At 45.3% G+C, this 17,956-nt stretch overlaps 1 protein-coding gene across 4 annotated transcripts in view; it reads right to left on the reverse strand.

Moving 5' to 3' along the window:
- Positions 1 to 236: 236 nt before the first annotated feature.
- The window catches only part of LOC146801864 (uncharacterized), a 122,809-nt gene continuing 105,089 nt past the window's right edge, over positions 237 to 17,956 (reverse strand). For all 4 annotated transcript variants that reach the window (XR_014967659.1, XR_014967660.1, XM_085621387.1 and 1 more), the window contains one exon: positions 237 to 1,000. Coding sequence is in view for 2 of the 4 variants with exons in the window: in XM_085621387.1 (XP_085477513.1) it covers positions 915 to 1,000 (86 nt within the window). In the remaining 2 variants the exon portion in view is untranslated. The remainder of the gene's footprint in view (positions 1,001 to 17,956) is intronic.

The raw sequence follows: 17,956 nt of genomic DNA on the forward strand, positions 1-17,956 counted from the left end.
CACGGTATCCGGTGTTTCAAGGATTAAGCCGGTCTTTTGGTTTCAGCAACTCTTCAACTATTACCATGCAGTTAAAGTTCTGTCTAAATTTCAAGACATCAGAACAGTCGCGACTCTGTACAACATCGCCAGATAAACGACAACACAACCGTTTTACAAAACCTTCTTTTCTCATGTCCTACCTTTCATATTTACATCTTTTCACAGCCCTTTTTAATGAATAAACACCACTTGGGCACACTTGTATGCTTTATTTCCCCAACCACTTTAAATCTTTGGCACCACAATAAGTTTTTTCTTTGACTGCTACATTCTTTATTCAAAAAATAAATACTTCAGATTCTTGCCAGTGCATTTCAAATTACAATAGCAACCAGAATATTGTTGTAGCGGCAGTGGAGAAAATTTGTCAAAATCGCACAAAATGTTAGAGCAGAGATTAAAAAGTTGATTTCAACAATAGACATTTCCATTCTTGGCGGAAAAGCAACGTGTAAAAATTCTAAAAAGGCACAGGAGTGGGACCATCGCTGGCATGGCACATTTTTCGATCAAATAGTTTATAGTGTTACATTCACGAGAAAAAGGCAAAATGCATCAAATGAGAAGTGATTACCACAGAGACCCGCCACCATGATTTCAAAAGGATTAGGAAAGTAGGGCTCTTTGTTTTGGATTTTTTTCTGGAGCAAGGATGAAGGGACAGTTGTAGGTAGGAATCATTGCATGACGTTGGGACGCGTCGCCACGTAAACAAACACAACAATCAAAACGACGACGATGGCCAAGGTGGGAAGTACTACTGTCATAATCTGCTGCCGCGCCTCTTGCATGGCCTGTTTCCTCTCCTTTTTGTCCTTAGAGGATTCTTTTTTGGGTTTTCCTTTTAGTTGCCTCATTTTCTTGGCAAAGTCTTAGACGGGCAGGAAGAATCGAGCTGAAAATTCAAAGCTGAAAGGCGTAGCCCCTCCTCGGACTGAGTGCCGAATTCTTTCCTGTTCTGTAATTAAAAAAAGAAAGAAAAAAAGAGCTGTTAGAAATATTATAAATTTAGATCAGATATGCAAGCTAATTTTAATCTCCCAAGAGCACATGGAGAAGAGGACGACTTTTAGGGCGAAGGGTCTTTAAGGGGGAGTTTCTTTACCTGGCTGAGAGGCATTACACATCTGGGGATTTGTTTCTGCAAATTCTCTCGTGTAGAATTCTTTAAAGATAAAAGGGGGCCTGCACTGCAGGAAATGGAAGCTTCACCATCTATGCTTTGCCACAGAGGCACTCTTTAGGCGGAACAGCGGCACTAACAACTTGACGGCATATAAAATATACTGTGGGCTGAGGCAAAAAGTAAATGACACTCATCAAGCAATAACTGAAGGTGGCTGAGCCCAAACAAACAATGGCTCAGTCAAAGACCCCATCTCTATACTTAAAAACAACAAAAAAACGTAGCAGACAGCTACAGCTGTTTCTAAACCACATGTAACAAGCATTTGCAATGCAATAGGTCTCGCATTTACTTGAGTTTGATCTATTGGCATTGTAAATGACAATGCCTTTTATTTATGTTTTGGTTTTTAAAACAGATAAATAAAAGGCATTGTCATTTACAATGCCAATAGCTTAAACTAGCGTAAATGCGAGACCTATTGCATTTCAAATGCTTGTTCTCTTCTGCACACACAAAACATCAATCCTCATAGTGATAGCCAGGGACAGCTTTTAGCGCTAGTGGGGCACAATTGGGTTGCAGTTGAAGTCAGTGCGAGTTGCTCTCTGTGGGGCAGTATGATGTTCAGTGGGGAAAAGGAAGTGGCACTCTGCCGATGACAGAAACTGCAAGGCTCTGAGACAAATGGCTTGTGATAGCACTTTTAAGCATATTTGGGACATTTTGCAAATGGCAAAGTTTTCAGGTGAATGTATAGTGTTGACCAATAACAACTGAGCGCATGTGTGCATTGTCAATTTAAATAAATGTGGAAAAATACTAGCTGTAGCGTCGTCTTTTGCTTGTGGCAAAAATAAATGTGGATACATACAGAAAAAATGCCCGAAAAATAAATATGGATAAATACAGACGGAAATGGCAAAAAAAAAAATACCATAAAACCGGGAGCACTACTTATAAGTATTTAGGTATGCAGCACAATATCCTATAACTGTTGCATGGCTAAACACTTATAAGGTCCCAAAGGCGAGACCTATTGGCTATGCCAATGCTTGTTTTCTGATGCCGTGAACTGCTCCAAGATTGTTAGGAGGACGCCTGCCTTGCCACCGGAGACATCTTCACCTATCTCTAGAAGGACCGCACTAGCAAAGCATTGCATGGACTTGCCCCTCATGGTCTGTTCTTCCATCACGAAAAAGAAGAGCTTGAGTTTTCTTCCATCTGTGCGGTTACTATGTAACCTTCTAACCATCATCGGTATTTAGAAAACAAAATAAGGACAAAAGCAGAGAATGGAAGCCCTCAGCCTTGGGTATCAGCAAATGCTTCATTGTGCCAGTGGAGGCCATTGGCAGCTGCTCCACAGCTCTGCTCATACCTCACACTTGCAGTCACCATGACATTTCACAAGAGCAGGCGGATGGAAAGAGAGTAATGTTTAAAGGGTACTAGAATGTTTAACTGGGGAGAGAAGACTGAACCCAACATGGCACCACGTGCACATCAACCAAAAGGATTCTTCCTCCCAATTACCCGTTCCAGAATGGAAACCATGCAGATGTTATTGTTGCCTCCATGTCTGTCCTCTAATGTAGGCGTGTGGTTGTGGTAGCTGCAGCAGTGTTTCAGGCCACTCCGGTCTGAAAAGACCACTATCTCTTGTGCTTCACTACCCTTGTTGACTTGCGATGGACGCCTTGCTGTTTGGTGCCTGGGATAGGTTAAGGGAACCACCGTCATTTTGATTTTTGCTGAACCAATAAAACTAGCTGGACAATTACAAGTTGGACACTTTCTGTGGTGTAAAGGAGACACCTGGAGCTGTCTTTGGGAGTACCCACGTTTGGAGAAGTTTCCGAAATTTCTAAAACGTCTCTCTTATTGTGAGGGAGAGAATTCCACCGCTAGAGGGCGGGTGCTTGGTTTGTTCTGCACCAAATTATGATGACGTGTAAGCCTGGCTAAATGGCGCGTGGCAGGTCCTGTGTGTTTGCTTTGCTCACTCCTTTGTTACTAGTCCTTAGCGCCATGAAGTCTTTTTAAACAGCCGAGCGCTTTATAAATATATATATATATATATATTTTTAATAGCTTCACAATTTCTCATAATATGCATCGTAGGGTTTTTCTATGATATGCTGCTCGTTTAAAAATTAAACCCACGAAAATTGGCCTATTTATTACTGGGCTTCAGTGCTGAATTTGAACCCGTGGTTGCGGGGGCGGTTAAAGTGAAATGGGTCATCCAAATTAAAAGCGTGAGAGCATGGTCTGAGATACAGAAAGGGAGGTGAGTGGTGAGAGGTGAATTTGTGAGGCTCATGCATTTCGCAACGGAAGGCGAAGGAATGATAGAGGAGCTTGAGTAAGAATGGACATGACAGACAAGAGAAACTGGAGCAGTTTCATAAAACGAAAACGCTAGGTGAGTGCCTAGACTCCCACCACTAGCCGCTCTAATACCACCAGTGCAAGCAGCTAATGTGGCACCATTGCTAGTGGGGAATGGTACAGAGAGAGGCGCCTTCGCCTAAGTTGGAAAACATTTTGTACCAGTCCTAGGTGGTGGAGAGGGAGGTACAAGTAGGAGCAAGGTGGGAATGACACAGGAGGCAGATAGATGTGTGGGGTGGGAGAGTGGGGTAAATGAGAAGAGTGTGATGAAATATATGCACGAGACTAGATCAGGAGGGGAAATAGAGAGCGAGTGTGAGGAAGTGAAGATGGAAAGAGAAAAGTAACGGTCGCGCGGCCGTGAAAACGAAAGTAATAGCGATCGCGATCAAAGCGAAACTGATCGCGATCGCTTGGACGGGAGCGCTGTGTGGCAAGCACGTAAGTGGTGCACGCGCAGCAGTGATTGGCGGCTGCGCGCGTGCACGCTCACGTGCACTCAAGCTTTAGGCCACAGGCAGCACTTTAAAAATCCCAACTACAAAATGTCTCTCCGAGCCAGCGCATGCGCTGGCCTCAGCGAGACCTAAAAAGGAAAGTGTTTCTACAGTAACAGTGGACAGAGTGAAATACACTAGGTCCATACCCTTATATATGTCAATATAGTCGTGGTGGTAGGGTATCAATTATCACATTTACTAAAAACAAAATTTCAAAGTTAAGGAAAACTACTACTGGGTGGATATCTGAGAAATAATAAAATCACTGCTTTTGAACTGTCAAGAGATTTACTTAAAACACCCCTTTCATTTCTTGATTCTACCTATAAAGATGTACAGGGAATCAAGGAAACATTGAGGGCTTTTGACATGTAGTATTGTTATATAGATACTGCAATTCTCTCTCGAGCCAGAGCCACCGAAGCTTTGCAAAAATGCACACCTGCAGGCAGGGTCAGTACATAGTATGGGTGCAGGGTCAGTACATAGTATGGGTGCAGGGTCAGTACATAGTGTGCGTGCAGGGGCAGTACATAGTGTGCGTGCAGGGGCAGTACATAGTATGGGTGCAGGGGCAGTACCTAGTGTGCGTGCAGGGGCAGTACATAGTGTGGGTGCAGCGGCAGTACATAGTGTGCGTGCAGGGGCAGTACATAGTGTGCGTGCAGGGGCAGTATATAGCGTGCGTCCAGGGGCAGTAGATAGCGTGCGTGCAGGGGCAGTACATAGTGTGCGTGCAGGGGCAGTACATAGTGTGCGTGCAGGGGCAGTACATAGTGTGGGTGCAGGGGCAGGACATAGTGTGGGTGCAGGGGCAGGACATAGTGTGGGTGCAGGGGCAGTACATAGTGTGCGTGCAGGGGCAGTACATAGTGCGCCTGGGTGCTGGTCCACTGAAAAGTAACCGAGTACACTCAGACATAGAAGAAGCAAGGTGACCACAATGGACGTGTCGAGCAAAATACCCCTGTTGCATTACTTGTCCTACGCCATTCTTATGTACCCAATGAGCAACTTCACTGTACCTAGAGATGCGTCATAGCTTTCCAGATACATCCACACGCTAAGTTCCTTGAATTGATCCACACATCAAAATCCATGCCCCGGTCCATGTTTTTAAACAAGTCTCTCAGTCTATAATCATACCCCTTCTAGCCTTAATCAATATTTCGATAGATTTAGAGGAGGTTCTCTACTGCTTTAAAAGCACCACTATCATCCCCACGTGGAAAGAAACAGGGAGAGATCCTTCGCCCGATCTCCCCACTGCCTTTTGTTGCCCAGCTTCAGAGTAGTCATCTGCAGATTAATCATTGGAGATCTGAGGGTGGACTTTGGAGCATGGAGACGCCTTGTTCTTATGAGACTTATCTGCCGGCTTCGACACAGTCAACCATACCATTGAATCATGCTGCTGCAAATGGAGTCAGGGTATCTGCCTTCAAGGGGTGGAGTCTTGCTTGGTCCAATAGATCATGGGCAGTCAAACTGGATTTCTATTCAGTTCAAGAGTTGTCAGTCTGCTGTGAAGTGCCTCAGGGCTTATCACTTCTGTGCACAGCAAAAGCCCCCTGGCAAATGCATTAATGAAAACAGTGTTGGAGCATAAATGTATTCAGACGACACACAACTCTAAGTTCGCCAAGAGAACAACCTATTACTTCAGAATCTGTGGGGTTTATATGGAAGTGCATGTGAAGTAATAAATTAAAGCTGAACATTGATAAAACAGAGCTTTTGATTGTTAATGGCCGGTCAGTGACCTTTGGCTGGACACCTACTGGCCAGCAAAGATAGGCACATTTCCTGCGCTGATCAAAAATAAATGTGGCGTTCTGTGTGGATAATCACCTATATTGAGTTGAAGCAAAACACATTTCTTTCTTTACAGGATGCACCAACTCTCACCCAACAAGGTACCACGCTTCATGATCGCGTCATACTCCATGCAGGGTGAGCGGTGCAATACCCAGCGGGCCTCTGGACATGGGCTCTTAGGTGGAGATCTTTTCTTGCTCTTGCCTAAATAGGGCAGGGGTGAAGAAATAAAAAATAGAGGATAGTGGGTATAGTGACAGTAAAATTGCTTTCAGACAACCCTGAGAAAACACCTTTTCATTCTTGAGCCTTATCTGGGGCAAGATTAAAAAGTGACGTGGACCTATAGAAGACAGACTGGTCAACATGTTGTATGCTTCAATCCCACTGCCTGGAATGGCGCTTCCTCTGGACCAATGGATAAAACCCTACTCTATTCTGTCTAGATCACTACTGGCGGAGTTGATGTGTTTTTTAGTGAGTGAAATATTTAATATGTCCCTGATTAGGGAACTTGTGTTAAAAACTAGGAAAAGCCATATAGAAAGACTGTTAGCGCCCCCCTGGGATACGGGAACTTGACACCCTTTGGTCAGCGGCCTTCATTTTTAGAGGGGAGCCTGCATGTGCACCTTTCCTTTTCCTCCGCTGGGGAATAATCTTCTGAAGTATCAAGCTGTGCCCTGCTGATAAGAAGCAGGGAAAAGATCCAGTGTGTCCCCCAGCTGAATAGAGCACCGGGCTCAAATTAACAATAACATTTATGCAGGGAACTATAGCCTTTTCGAGATGGTGGCCCGTGGAACTCTTTACATTTTGGTGCATCTCTGATACCTGGAGGGACAGATTGGGAAGAATGCAGTCTAGGGTACACAATGTCAAGTTCTAATGTAGAACACATTACTATATTCAAATCCAGAAACTGCTGTAATTCCTCATTAGTTATTTTGGGAGATTTGTATTGCAGCACGCTATAAATGTAAGGGTCTATAAAGATTGGATGAGAGTTTACCACGCCTCAGTGGTATATTTATTTTATTTCTATAGTACAACATAAACTATGTAATACCTCATAGATGCTGTCCAGCAATGGAAAGTGGAGTAGTTGCTAATTTACTCAAGGAAGACAATGATGTCAAGAACTGTGCCTGCAGACAAAGAGGTAATTTCTGCCAGCTAAAATCAGACCTAGGACTAGCCTAGACCTGTATCTCAAGTTGGCAAGAGGTTATTTTATCCAGGGGATTGGCAAATGAGCAACACGTGGAGATGAATTGGCCTAACGGCTAGGGCGGTCGCCCTCGAATCTAGGGAACTGGGTTCGAGTCTCAGCAATAACCCTGAACATCCTGTGATTCTGGGCTAATCACTTAATCTCCCCGTGCCTAACAAAAATGAATGTGTCCTCATGTAATGCAACTGCTGCTATGTAAAGCGCTCTGATACCTGATTCGGGTCAAATTCGCACTATATAAAACTCTGTAAAAAAAAAAAAAAAAAGCAAAAAAAAAAAAAGCATCATAGTTCTGAGAAGGAATGCTATAGAATGGAATTTGCACTGCCAAAGGGAGTAAACAAAACAAGACAAGGATAACACAAGCACAGATTGTACAAAAGCTCAAACAAAGCAGCACACAGCTTTCCACAGATGTTTGCTTTCTGTAAAGCTGTCTCCAGCAAGTCCCATAACACTGTGGTCGAAGTGATCCTTGCATCCTTCATTCTGTTTTTAAGCTTTATTTAACAGTAAAATACAGAACAATTTTCAATAAGGTCATCATCTTTTGTTAAAATAGTTCAAGTTTCACTTAGGTACTTTGCCGACCTTATGATGGTTTGCTTCTCTCAAAAGTTTTCAGAGGAATGAAATACATTTTGTTAGTTGGTGGTTAGTCTGAATGATCCAGAACAATAGAAATAGTAACTTACCAAGGTAGGTTTTCCAAAAGAGTAAATCACTGTCACACAATATCACAGGAACTTAAGAACTCACCCCATACATGTCACGAAACAGGAAACTTTACTTTAGTTGTGTAACTAACATCTGTTATCTGGCAACAGTGCCAAGAAACCACTGTAGGAAAGTGCCCCTTTTGCAAGATTACCCTCCACTTTGTGCCTGACATCTGATGCAACCTGACTTGATGAGGCCTGGGTCCCTGCCAATCAGGTACCCAGGGCCTGTGTTCTTTCCCAAGACTGTACCTTTGCACCCACAATTGGCACATTTCCGGCCACAGGTGAGCCCCTTGTAAAAGGTACCATGGGTACCAAGGGCACTGTGACCAGGGAAGGCCTCTAAGGGCTGCAGCACCTATTGTCCCCACCCTTAGAGGCCCGGAACCTTAACACTCACACACTGCCACTGCAGGCAGCGCATTTTGGTGCAGAGAAAAGTGAATTCGACATGGCACACATACCGGTGTGTCGTGCCTATAACCCACTGCCTTAGGCCTAGGTAAGTCACCCCTCTAGCAGGGTGCACTAGCCCTCAGGTGAGGGCACAGTTGGGTGACCCTGGGGCCCTACAGTGTCCAAGCCCATTAAGAGTATATGGTCTGGGAGCTGGTCATTACGAACTCCACAGCTCCATAATGGCTTTACCAAAAACTGGGAGGTTTGGTAGCAAACGTCTCAGCACATTAACCCCACACTATTGCCAGTGTGAGATTTAATGTAAAATGCACTCAGAGGGCATCTTAGAGATGCCCCCTGAAAATCGACCAGCCCTGGTTTGGTTCCTAAATGGCTGCCCACCATTTGCCACCACCGGACAGGTTTCCGGACCCCTAAATTAGAGAGCCTCCGTGCTCTGGGTCCAGAAACAAAGCCCATCCTAGGCAGAGGTGTCATGCGGAATCCCCCAGGATGGGCTGGGTCCACTAAGGGGGAAGCTTCACAGGCCTGCCGCCTTTGGAAGCTGCCCCTGCCTTTTGCTGCCCCCAGCAACTGGCTCCTACTGGTTCTGGCCCCCACTTTGGGCGGGAGAATCAGCGGGAAAACCAAGCTAGGAAGAAAGGTGTGCCCACTATTGCCAAACCCGCCCCTCAGCTGGGAGAGGCAGGTGAAGCACACATCTCAGTCCCCTCCATCTTGAAGATGGGGGACTCAGCCAATTAGGAAAAGGCTCATGCCTCCTCCCACTGGAGGGTGGCATAATAGGGGGTGAACCCACCCCAAGGAAGGGACCCACTGGTCTCGACCTGCACATCCCTTTAATACCCCTAAATTTAGTATTGAGGGGCAGCCCTGAACCTTGTCTCCTCAGATTTGAGGAAGAAAGAAAAAGAGCCTTGCTGACCCATGAAGAAGAGGACACCTACGGCTTTGACCTCAGACCTACCGGGCTGTCCCGACTCAGACCTGCCTACAGTGAAGAAACAGGCGTAGCCAACTGCTGCCCGGAGGACCTGCCCTGCACTTACCTTACAGACTGTCTACTGTGAGCACTGAATTTGGTCAACAAAGACTCCAAGACCAGAATCGCTGCTTGCAGCCTCAACCTGAAGGGTTCCCCCAAACGTTACCAGAGCTGGTAAGAAAACCAGACGTCAGAAAACATCCCTGCACCCAACGTCCCGTGGCTTTGGGTGGCCGCAATCAACAGTGTGCAGGCATCCCCAAAATCCCACCTCACCTCTCCAGCCAGTGGTTGCCCTCAGAAAGCCTCCCTGCCCGAGCCGGCAGCATTTCCACGGAACTAAAGATCTCCATTAAAAAGCATAGGTTCCCCCTGGTTCTTTTTGGCACCCGGCAGCCCCCGTGGCGCTGATGGTGCAGCTCGTGCGCTAATTGTTGGCCCCTGCAGTGCTGCCCTTAACTCCAGGAGCCTTGCTCCCAAACCCGATTGGTCTGCTCGTAAGCAGTCCCTACCAGAAGGCGCCCTTAGCCCCATTGGCTAACAGTGGGACCCAGCACTCTACACCCGGCCTCCCCAGTGCCGCTGGTGGTGCAACTCGAGTGCCCATCAAGACCTTGGGGAACTTCGGTCTTAAAACCCAAGACTGTCACTCGTAAGTAGTGTATTTACCCGAGAAACCGCTAAAAAAAGATTCTCCCATGTTAAGTGATTTGGGGCCTAAAATATTCTAAGTGTTGAACTGATGTTTGTATGGAGAAAGGAGAACTAAACTGCAAATTATAAAAAGTATAAAAAGTCTTACTTACCCTGTATTGTAAGAACCTTAGGTGTGATATCTAGGTTTACCACCCCCAGTACTCAAAGTAATCCAAAAGTAACTAAAAAAGTATTCTGAAAGTAATTACTGTGTAATTCAAACTGCATTTTAGTAGTTACAACTACTGGAGCAAATGTGAGATTGGTTTTCGGTCGTGTGGCACGGTACATCACTAGCTCCGAGGGGAGAGGCAATGGAAACGAATGACCTAAAGGTTTGAGAGTGCCGGTAAAAAAAAAAAATAATAATTCTTTGAGACACTTGGGCTTTACAAACATGATCGCCAGAGTCCGTTTCTGTTTTCTGATGAAGAAGTTGCTGTAGATGTTTTATTTTTCATTAGGGGCCGTTTAACTCATTTGCATCGTTTGCACCCGGCGCACCTTTTAAAAGGTGTGTCCGGTGCAAACAATGAAAAAGCACCCTATTACGATGAATGCACTGCTCCAGGGCAGCCGCGCACTCGTGCTGCCCATTCCGTGTTTTCACAGTGCAGGCGGCAACCCGCCTACACTTTTGAAGGGGATGTCTGGAGAGTCCAATAGACCTCCTTTCCCCCTGAAGAGGGATGCTGTCAGGGGGCACACTCACAGTGCGCCACTTAGAAGGTGTGCACTCTCAGTGCGCACCCAGAGAGCATCTTTGCCTCTGTGCCAGAGTTTGTAATATGCCACGGGCGCAGAGACAAAGGCATGCCCACATTTACATAGGGCACGCTCCTATGCAAATGAAGGAACGCCCTCTGAAGGTAGCACTGTCGCTTTAAGTGAGCCAGCGCTACCAGTATTACTGAAGGGGAAGCACAAGCGTCTGCGTCCCCTTCTGTAACACCAAAGTACCCTGGGGGCATGCAAAGCAGGCGCAAACGCCTGTTGCGCTCCCGGGCACTTACTGTAATATAGCCCCAGAACTGCAGAGTGGTCACATATGTGATCATAAGTTGGCCTCCAACAACTGCAGGTACATCCAGGATACTTTTTCTGAGATGAGCTTTTCCCTGGCCTCCCTAAGTAGCTAAAGAACGTCAAAAGCAGGAGCAAGTTAGAGCAAGATGGTTAGGGATAGGAGGCTCTTGAAATTGGATCGAGTTAAGGAAACCATTAACCGACACAACAAAATCCTAGCACCAGGAAGCAGTGAGGTGATTTACAGAGAACACCTTTTTTAATTGTACCAGTGGCGACCCGAACTCGAGGAGTTGTGCACTGACTAGTATGTGCACATTTGAGAAGTCCAGCTGACCCCAAAAACAGCAACCTCAATCTGATGGCGAAACAGAGGGAGGGGGGCTTTTTGTCATTTGGAGACTATAGAGCACACTGTACATATGGCTTTTATATACTTACTTTACACGTATTTATATGTTAAAACACATGGAGTTAAGGGAATTTGCCCCAGATCACACAAGATGACATTGGTTTTGTGCAAGAGCTGAAAGCAGGGCCATAAGGACAGGATTCATTCATGTATTTATTATATGTGTATCGCGCTGACATAGCCACAAGGGCAACAGTGCACTTCACCCAAAACTACAACACAGAAAAAAATATCTTGGATTTCAAAAAGGGGAACAGAAAACAATTTGAGTAAAGAAGTACGTAGGAAAATACATTTCAGAAACTCTTAAGTCCGCTGATGGGGGGAAAGGGAGAGCAGTGTTTGATATTAAGGTGCATTTTACGCAGATCCCACCATACTCCATTGCCTTTCCTTGACTTGGTCATGCATCATTACATTATGTGGCAGTAATGACCACACATCCTTCATCCTTTTCCACTTCCCATAACGAGTCTGCAATGGATGCCCTCACCCTAATACCAGATTTGCACACTAGGCGAGGCATGCTCGGTGGAGTGTACATTATTATGGTCATTGCATATAATGATCCCCTTGGCTTCACTCTGCTCCAGTTCTTCGTTCCAATGTAATCGCTTAACACTCCATTACAGTCATTGCCTGATGTTTTATTTGTTTGGGCATGTCAAGCTGTTTGTTTTACTCACTTATTTTCTGTACACAAACACCAAGGCATAAAATCAAAACAGCATTTCATGAACGGTGTTAAATTAAAGGGCATGCAGGAATGTATTTGCATGCCCCTGTATTGCACTGCCACCATTCAGTGTAACTTATGTAAAATTCTCTCTAGCAATTAATCAATAGCTCAGGTCGCACTACAATGCGCTACTGGAAAAATCTGTTGCCATGGAGATCCCTTTTTAAGAAACAATACTATGAAATAAAGGTTAGCCCCATTACAGTCTCAGAAAGAACATTAGCAGTGCATTGAGACAGAGCATCACAACGTGGCATTATCGCTCTGTCTTGGAATGTCGATATTTGCTTCCAGAAAATGAGCTTTTTTTTGGTCTGCCTTCAGCATTTAACATTTCACTGACAGCATGCAAAGACTTTTTGAAATACTCAGGCTCCAAAACGAGTAGAATACCTCAATAAAGGTTATGTTGCTTTGAGGATTGCTAAATGAACTTTTTTTGTCCAGGGGTGGCTCCTCCATTAAGGTGGACGAGCGTTGCCCCACTAACCATATTGCCCCAACATATGGAGAAAAAAAAAAGTAATAAAGTTAATTTATTACCATTTTAGTTTTCAAAAGCTTGTCCCGAGCATAGTGTCAGGACAGAGGCCAGGGCTTTCTGATTTAGTGAAGGGCAGGGCGCTTTAAGTTTAAAGTGTGCATGTCTCTTTGGCCGGCCGTCTTGTGACAGCCAGCCAGACACATGCAGTTTAAACCTCTCTAACCCAGCTGTCTATGCCAGCTGGGGTAGAGACAGCATAGGGCTCCAGACCCCTCGGGAGCGGCAAGAGGGGCCACTCCCTCCAATCCTGCCACTTTTCATGCTGCATGAAAGCAGCGCCAGGATTGGTTACTGCAGTTTCCTGGTCCCTCATTGGAGCCTGCCTGGACCCGAGCCAGGCTTGAAGTTAAGTGTAATTATTTATTTTATTTATCAGTTCAGAAAAACGTTATTTCGGTCGATGGGACCATAAAAGTATAAATACAATACAATGAATTTCATTAAATTAAAAGACAAAATAGTAAAAAAGAATTCATCCATCTTAAAAAGGAGCATGTGGATCAACTTGATATTTCTTAGATTAGTCTACAGTGACACATGTCCAAATCCATTGACCTCATTAAAGTGCATGTGCAAAATACATACAATTACAAAAGGAAATTAGCATGAAATACAACTTCTCAATTATGGCTGTAGAAGTAGAAATGATTTTAGACAACGTTAAAGTGCTTTGCTGCGGTCGAGGAATGGTGGATCCAGGGAGATCGCAACGCCTGCAAGGGGAAGGTAAAAGCTTGGTGCATCAAAAAAATTAAAGTTTAAAAAAGACATTAAAAATTAGATTAACCCAATGTCAGTTAGGGGCATTATGTGCTCATGAGACTTTAATAGCAGGTTGTAAAAGTGACCGCCGTGAAATTAGAAATCAGGATACAGAGAATACAATGGGCGTACGAGTGTCAGTCTTCAAGACTCTGAATGCCTCACCACAATGCACGGACCCTAGATTCCTACACAACTGGATAAGCCAGCGCTGCCTTATAAGCTTGTAGCCAGGGCTGAAGAAAAAGACATGGAGCTCTGATTCTTCCTCGCAGTTGCAAGCAGGGCACCCTCGCAAAGCTGTCTTTGACCATTTACATGAGAATGCCCGAAGCGCCAGGGTACCATGTCTAAACTGGACATATAATTTCCTTGCCAGGGGAGGTTGAATGTCATCCAGGAAGAGCTCAAATGTATATTCATATTTCAATAGCAAAATTGCGGCGGTCAGATGCCCTTCAGTGGATCTCCCTAAGATGTCTGCAAGTTTAGACATTTGGTAGGTTTTAACTAATACGGCGCAGGAGATTGCAAAACACGCTTCCTCTGGTTTGCTCCAAAGACTAGTCTTTCCCATCCTACTACATTCATACATAATGTATGTAAACCACAGGATTTTATCTACACCCGGTAGACTCAGTAGCTCTTTTAATTCTGATCGATAGGCTGCCAATTCCGGCGTCACCCACATTCTCCGCTAGAAGGTTAGGGGGTCTAAGTCCAATCTCATCCCCAACTGGTCTGATTTCTATATCCAGTCGTAGGGGGATTAAAGGGGTGGTTAGAGGGAGACCCAGGATCCGCCTCATGAAACTATTGTCTACTTTGCTCAAGTTACTACAAGAACAATGTCCCCATAGTTCCGCCCCGTACATTGTCGCACCCCTGGCTTGCACCAATTAAATTTCTACTATAGGCCCCACGGGTTTGGCGGAGGAATTTCTAAGTAATTTTGTAACACCTCCAGTTGTCTGGGCTAACTTGAGCTTGGCTTTGGCGATCTGTGGCCCCCACTCCATATTTTCTGTCAGGGTGACACCCAAATATTCAAATACCGCCACCCGCTCTAACATAGTGCCGTTTAGACAGGGGTTGGGGCAGGATGTCTTGGCTGGGTTGAAGACCATGAACTTGGTCTTCTGGGAATTGATCTCTAACCCCCTGTTGGTGCAGAAGGTGACAAAGCTATCTAAAACCCTCTGGATGCCCATAGGCGATTTTGACATTAAGACGGTGTCATCCGCAAACATCATTGCTGGGATCTTTGTACCTGCCAGCTTAGGGGCATAGTTATCTTTCACCTTAGTGAGTTGGGCAACCAATGCGTTGACAAAGAGGCAAAACAGGGTAGGTGCAAGCACGCACCCCTGCCTTATTCCTCTGTCAACTGGAAACCGGGAAGTTAGTTCACCTCCTTTCCTGACTTGTGCAATTTATTTTTCATGCAATCTAGTGAGCATGCTCAGTTGATAGTGGGGGATCCCCATATCTCTAAGTACCCCCCATAGCTTAGCTCTGGGCACCAGATCGAAAGTGGTCGTCAGATCCACAAAGATTAAACAGAGGCTGCCACCCTCCATTCTCAGTGTTTTCCAAAATATAAGTTGGAGTCTATATATTTGGTCAACGGTGGAAGTATTCTTTCTGAATCCGGCCTGATATGGGCTAAGTATTTCATGTTCATCTATCCACCCCTGGAGGGTATCCGAGCAAACAATTTTCACGTGACATCGATCAAACTGATCGGTCTGTAGTTTGCAGGCAGGAGTGGTGAACCCTTTTTAAAAACTGGGACAATTTCAGCCCCTGCCCAGTTTTCTGGGATTGGCATGCCTTTCATGATAGCATTGAATAGAGCCCATAGGTAGGGTCCCCAGATTTTTGGATCTTCCCTGAAAATATCCCCCAAAAGCTTATCCAGTCCCGGTGCTTTGCAAGAGGGAAGCTTATTGATTGCGTTTAGGACTTCAAGGAGAGTGATCTCAACAGCTACTTCGTGATTGAGTCTTGGTGGAATCGTAGGTACATCATCACAGAGGCCGAGTACTTCCTTCATGGTGTATAAAGCCTGGAAGTGTGCTTCCCATGATTCTTCGGCTATATTAGGTTCTATTGCTAAATTGCCATCACTACTGGCCCTACTCACTTTGGACCAGAATTCCCTCATGACGTTATTAGATAGGGCGGATTTTAATGCATCCCATCTGTTCGATTCCTAAGTCTGTTTTGCTATTCGCATAGTTTTTGTACAACATCCGCATGTGTTTAATTAATGGTTTGTCTTTGGCTTTAATGGCCTCTAACAGACCCCTTTTCATCTTCCGACAGTTATCATTAAACCAAGATCGAATGATACGTGTTTCCACCTTAAGATGTGTCTTGGGGAAGAATATATCCGCCAATTGAGAAACCAGGCCCGCATGTAAATCTGCAACTTTGTTAATGGCTAATGGATTGCTCATTATTGCGGCAGCTTTTCCCATTTCTAGTAAAACTGGGACAATTACTGTGTATAACGCAGTTAGCTTTTCAGGAGACTGCTGGTGTATAACGCAGTCAGCTTTTCAGGAGACTGCTGGATTACCCCCATTTTACTCTTCTCCTGTTATTAGTAAGTATTAGATTGCTGTCAAGGGGGGTGCTGCTGACCAAAGCAATTCCAAGGTCCGGCATCTTCAGTTCCATGGACAAAGCGTTGTGATCGCTATCATGCCGCTGGTGAACAGCGAAATCAAGAACCCTGTGCCACATCCTGGTCTCCACTAGAATGTAATCCAGAAGAGATGCTTGGCCAATTCTGTTAAATTCCCTGGTATGTCTGTTGCTGTACGGCCGTTGCACGCTTTTAGTGAATGATTCAGTGTAATCGCCTTAAGCTGGAGAGCCAGTAGGGACCAGACCTTAATTGGTGGGATTTGTGGTTCGGGGATTAGCCATCGTGCATCCTCCTCACTGGAGATAGTGTCAGTGATAGGAGGAAGGGGGTCACATTGACAATTAAAGTCTCCCCCGACGAGCATCAGCATGTTCAGGGGGTGGGGGGAGGTGGAATAAAATCATCCAGTAGATTGAAAGTCGGGGATTCCTTGTTCAAACCTATGGATCGGGAGTAGATATTGAGGACCAGATTCAGCTTGGAGGGGAAACTAAGTACTACGCATAGGATATCATTGGACGGAGAACTCAACTGGTAAGCTTTACAGCCCAGATGTGAGCAAACCCAGGTACAAAGGCCCCCCAGACGGTCTGCCCCTGGAAATAACTGGAATACTAAATGTCGCAAACCCCACCTTTACAGGTCTTCCCATGCCCATGTTTCCCAGAACATACAGATGTCAAATTGGTCCACAATGAGCCCCCAGTCCGAGCAGGGTAGTTTGCTATTGAGGCCAGCAACGTTCCAAGATATAACCCTCAGCTTACTCCCTATATTATGTTTGTTAATGTAAGCGTCAGGAGCATGAATGCCAAGGATTTGGATACCCCCTATTAGGGCTGTGTGTGGGTTATCAGGTGTACTAGTGTGTTGTTCTACCCCAGAGTCACTGGTATTTGGAGGGATGAGGGCTGTAGAGGCTGTAAATCCCGGGAGCTTTTCCCGTGGTCCTACTCCCCTATCAGTCACCTGCTGTGTTGGTATCTCCAGAGCTGTTGTATTTACCACACCCTCAGGGATGACCGGATTGCTTGGTTGACTGCAACCAGGCTCCTCTGGTACTCCACAGTGCCTCGAGGTTCTCGTTCCCTGATCTATATCCCTAGACTCTATTAGTCAGTCCACTTCTTCTAGAACCCCAACTCTGTTTGTGACGGGTATGTTGAAGGGTGTAAATCTGAGAGAGGGGTGCCTAAGGTCAGTATTCTGGAGTTCCAGTGGCCATCTACCAGGATCTAAGAAGGTATTGGTCCTGTCTGGTGTATAGCATTAGGGGTAGAAGTTGTGGGAGGGCCCCAACCCCAGTGTAGGGCTCTGTGAGGCTGCGTTATTTATTTATAACTTTTCTTTTTTTCTCTCCCACTCACAACCATTCCCCCCCTAAAAACGAATGATTTAACCCATGATTTGATTTACTCAACTTATAGATAACCAACAATAAGTTTTCTCTACCAAATCTTAAGTGAATTTACCTAGTAGTGCTTTATTTTCCTATTTTTTACGCATGCCTGTGGCCGACGGTTGCCCTGTCTTTTTTAGGGCAGGGAGACATTACTTTATTTCTCTGCCCAAGCAGGGAAAACACACAACGTCACTCGCGTGCAAGAAGTAAAACAGACTTCGTGTCATCTCTGTTTTACTGAAAAAAAACTCCAGGCTTGAGAGATTATTTCAGTACAACAGAAAAATGAATGTCAAACAGCATAGCATCCGCTAACCATTCATGTGTAAGTGGAGGCAGGAATCTCTTAGTATGGTGGGCAGTCCTCCACCAGGGAAGAGGAGCCCAAGGCTTCCACTCACCCTTCACCAGAGGAGCGAAGGCCATGGCTTCCTCTCACCTGGCCAGATGGTGGGGCACCCACTAGATGCAA

This window comes from Triturus cristatus, chromosome 8 (assembly GCF_964204655.1).
Source record: "Triturus cristatus chromosome 8, aTriCri1.1, whole genome shotgun sequence".
NCBI lineage: Eukaryota > Metazoa > Chordata > Amphibia > Caudata > Salamandridae > Triturus > Triturus cristatus.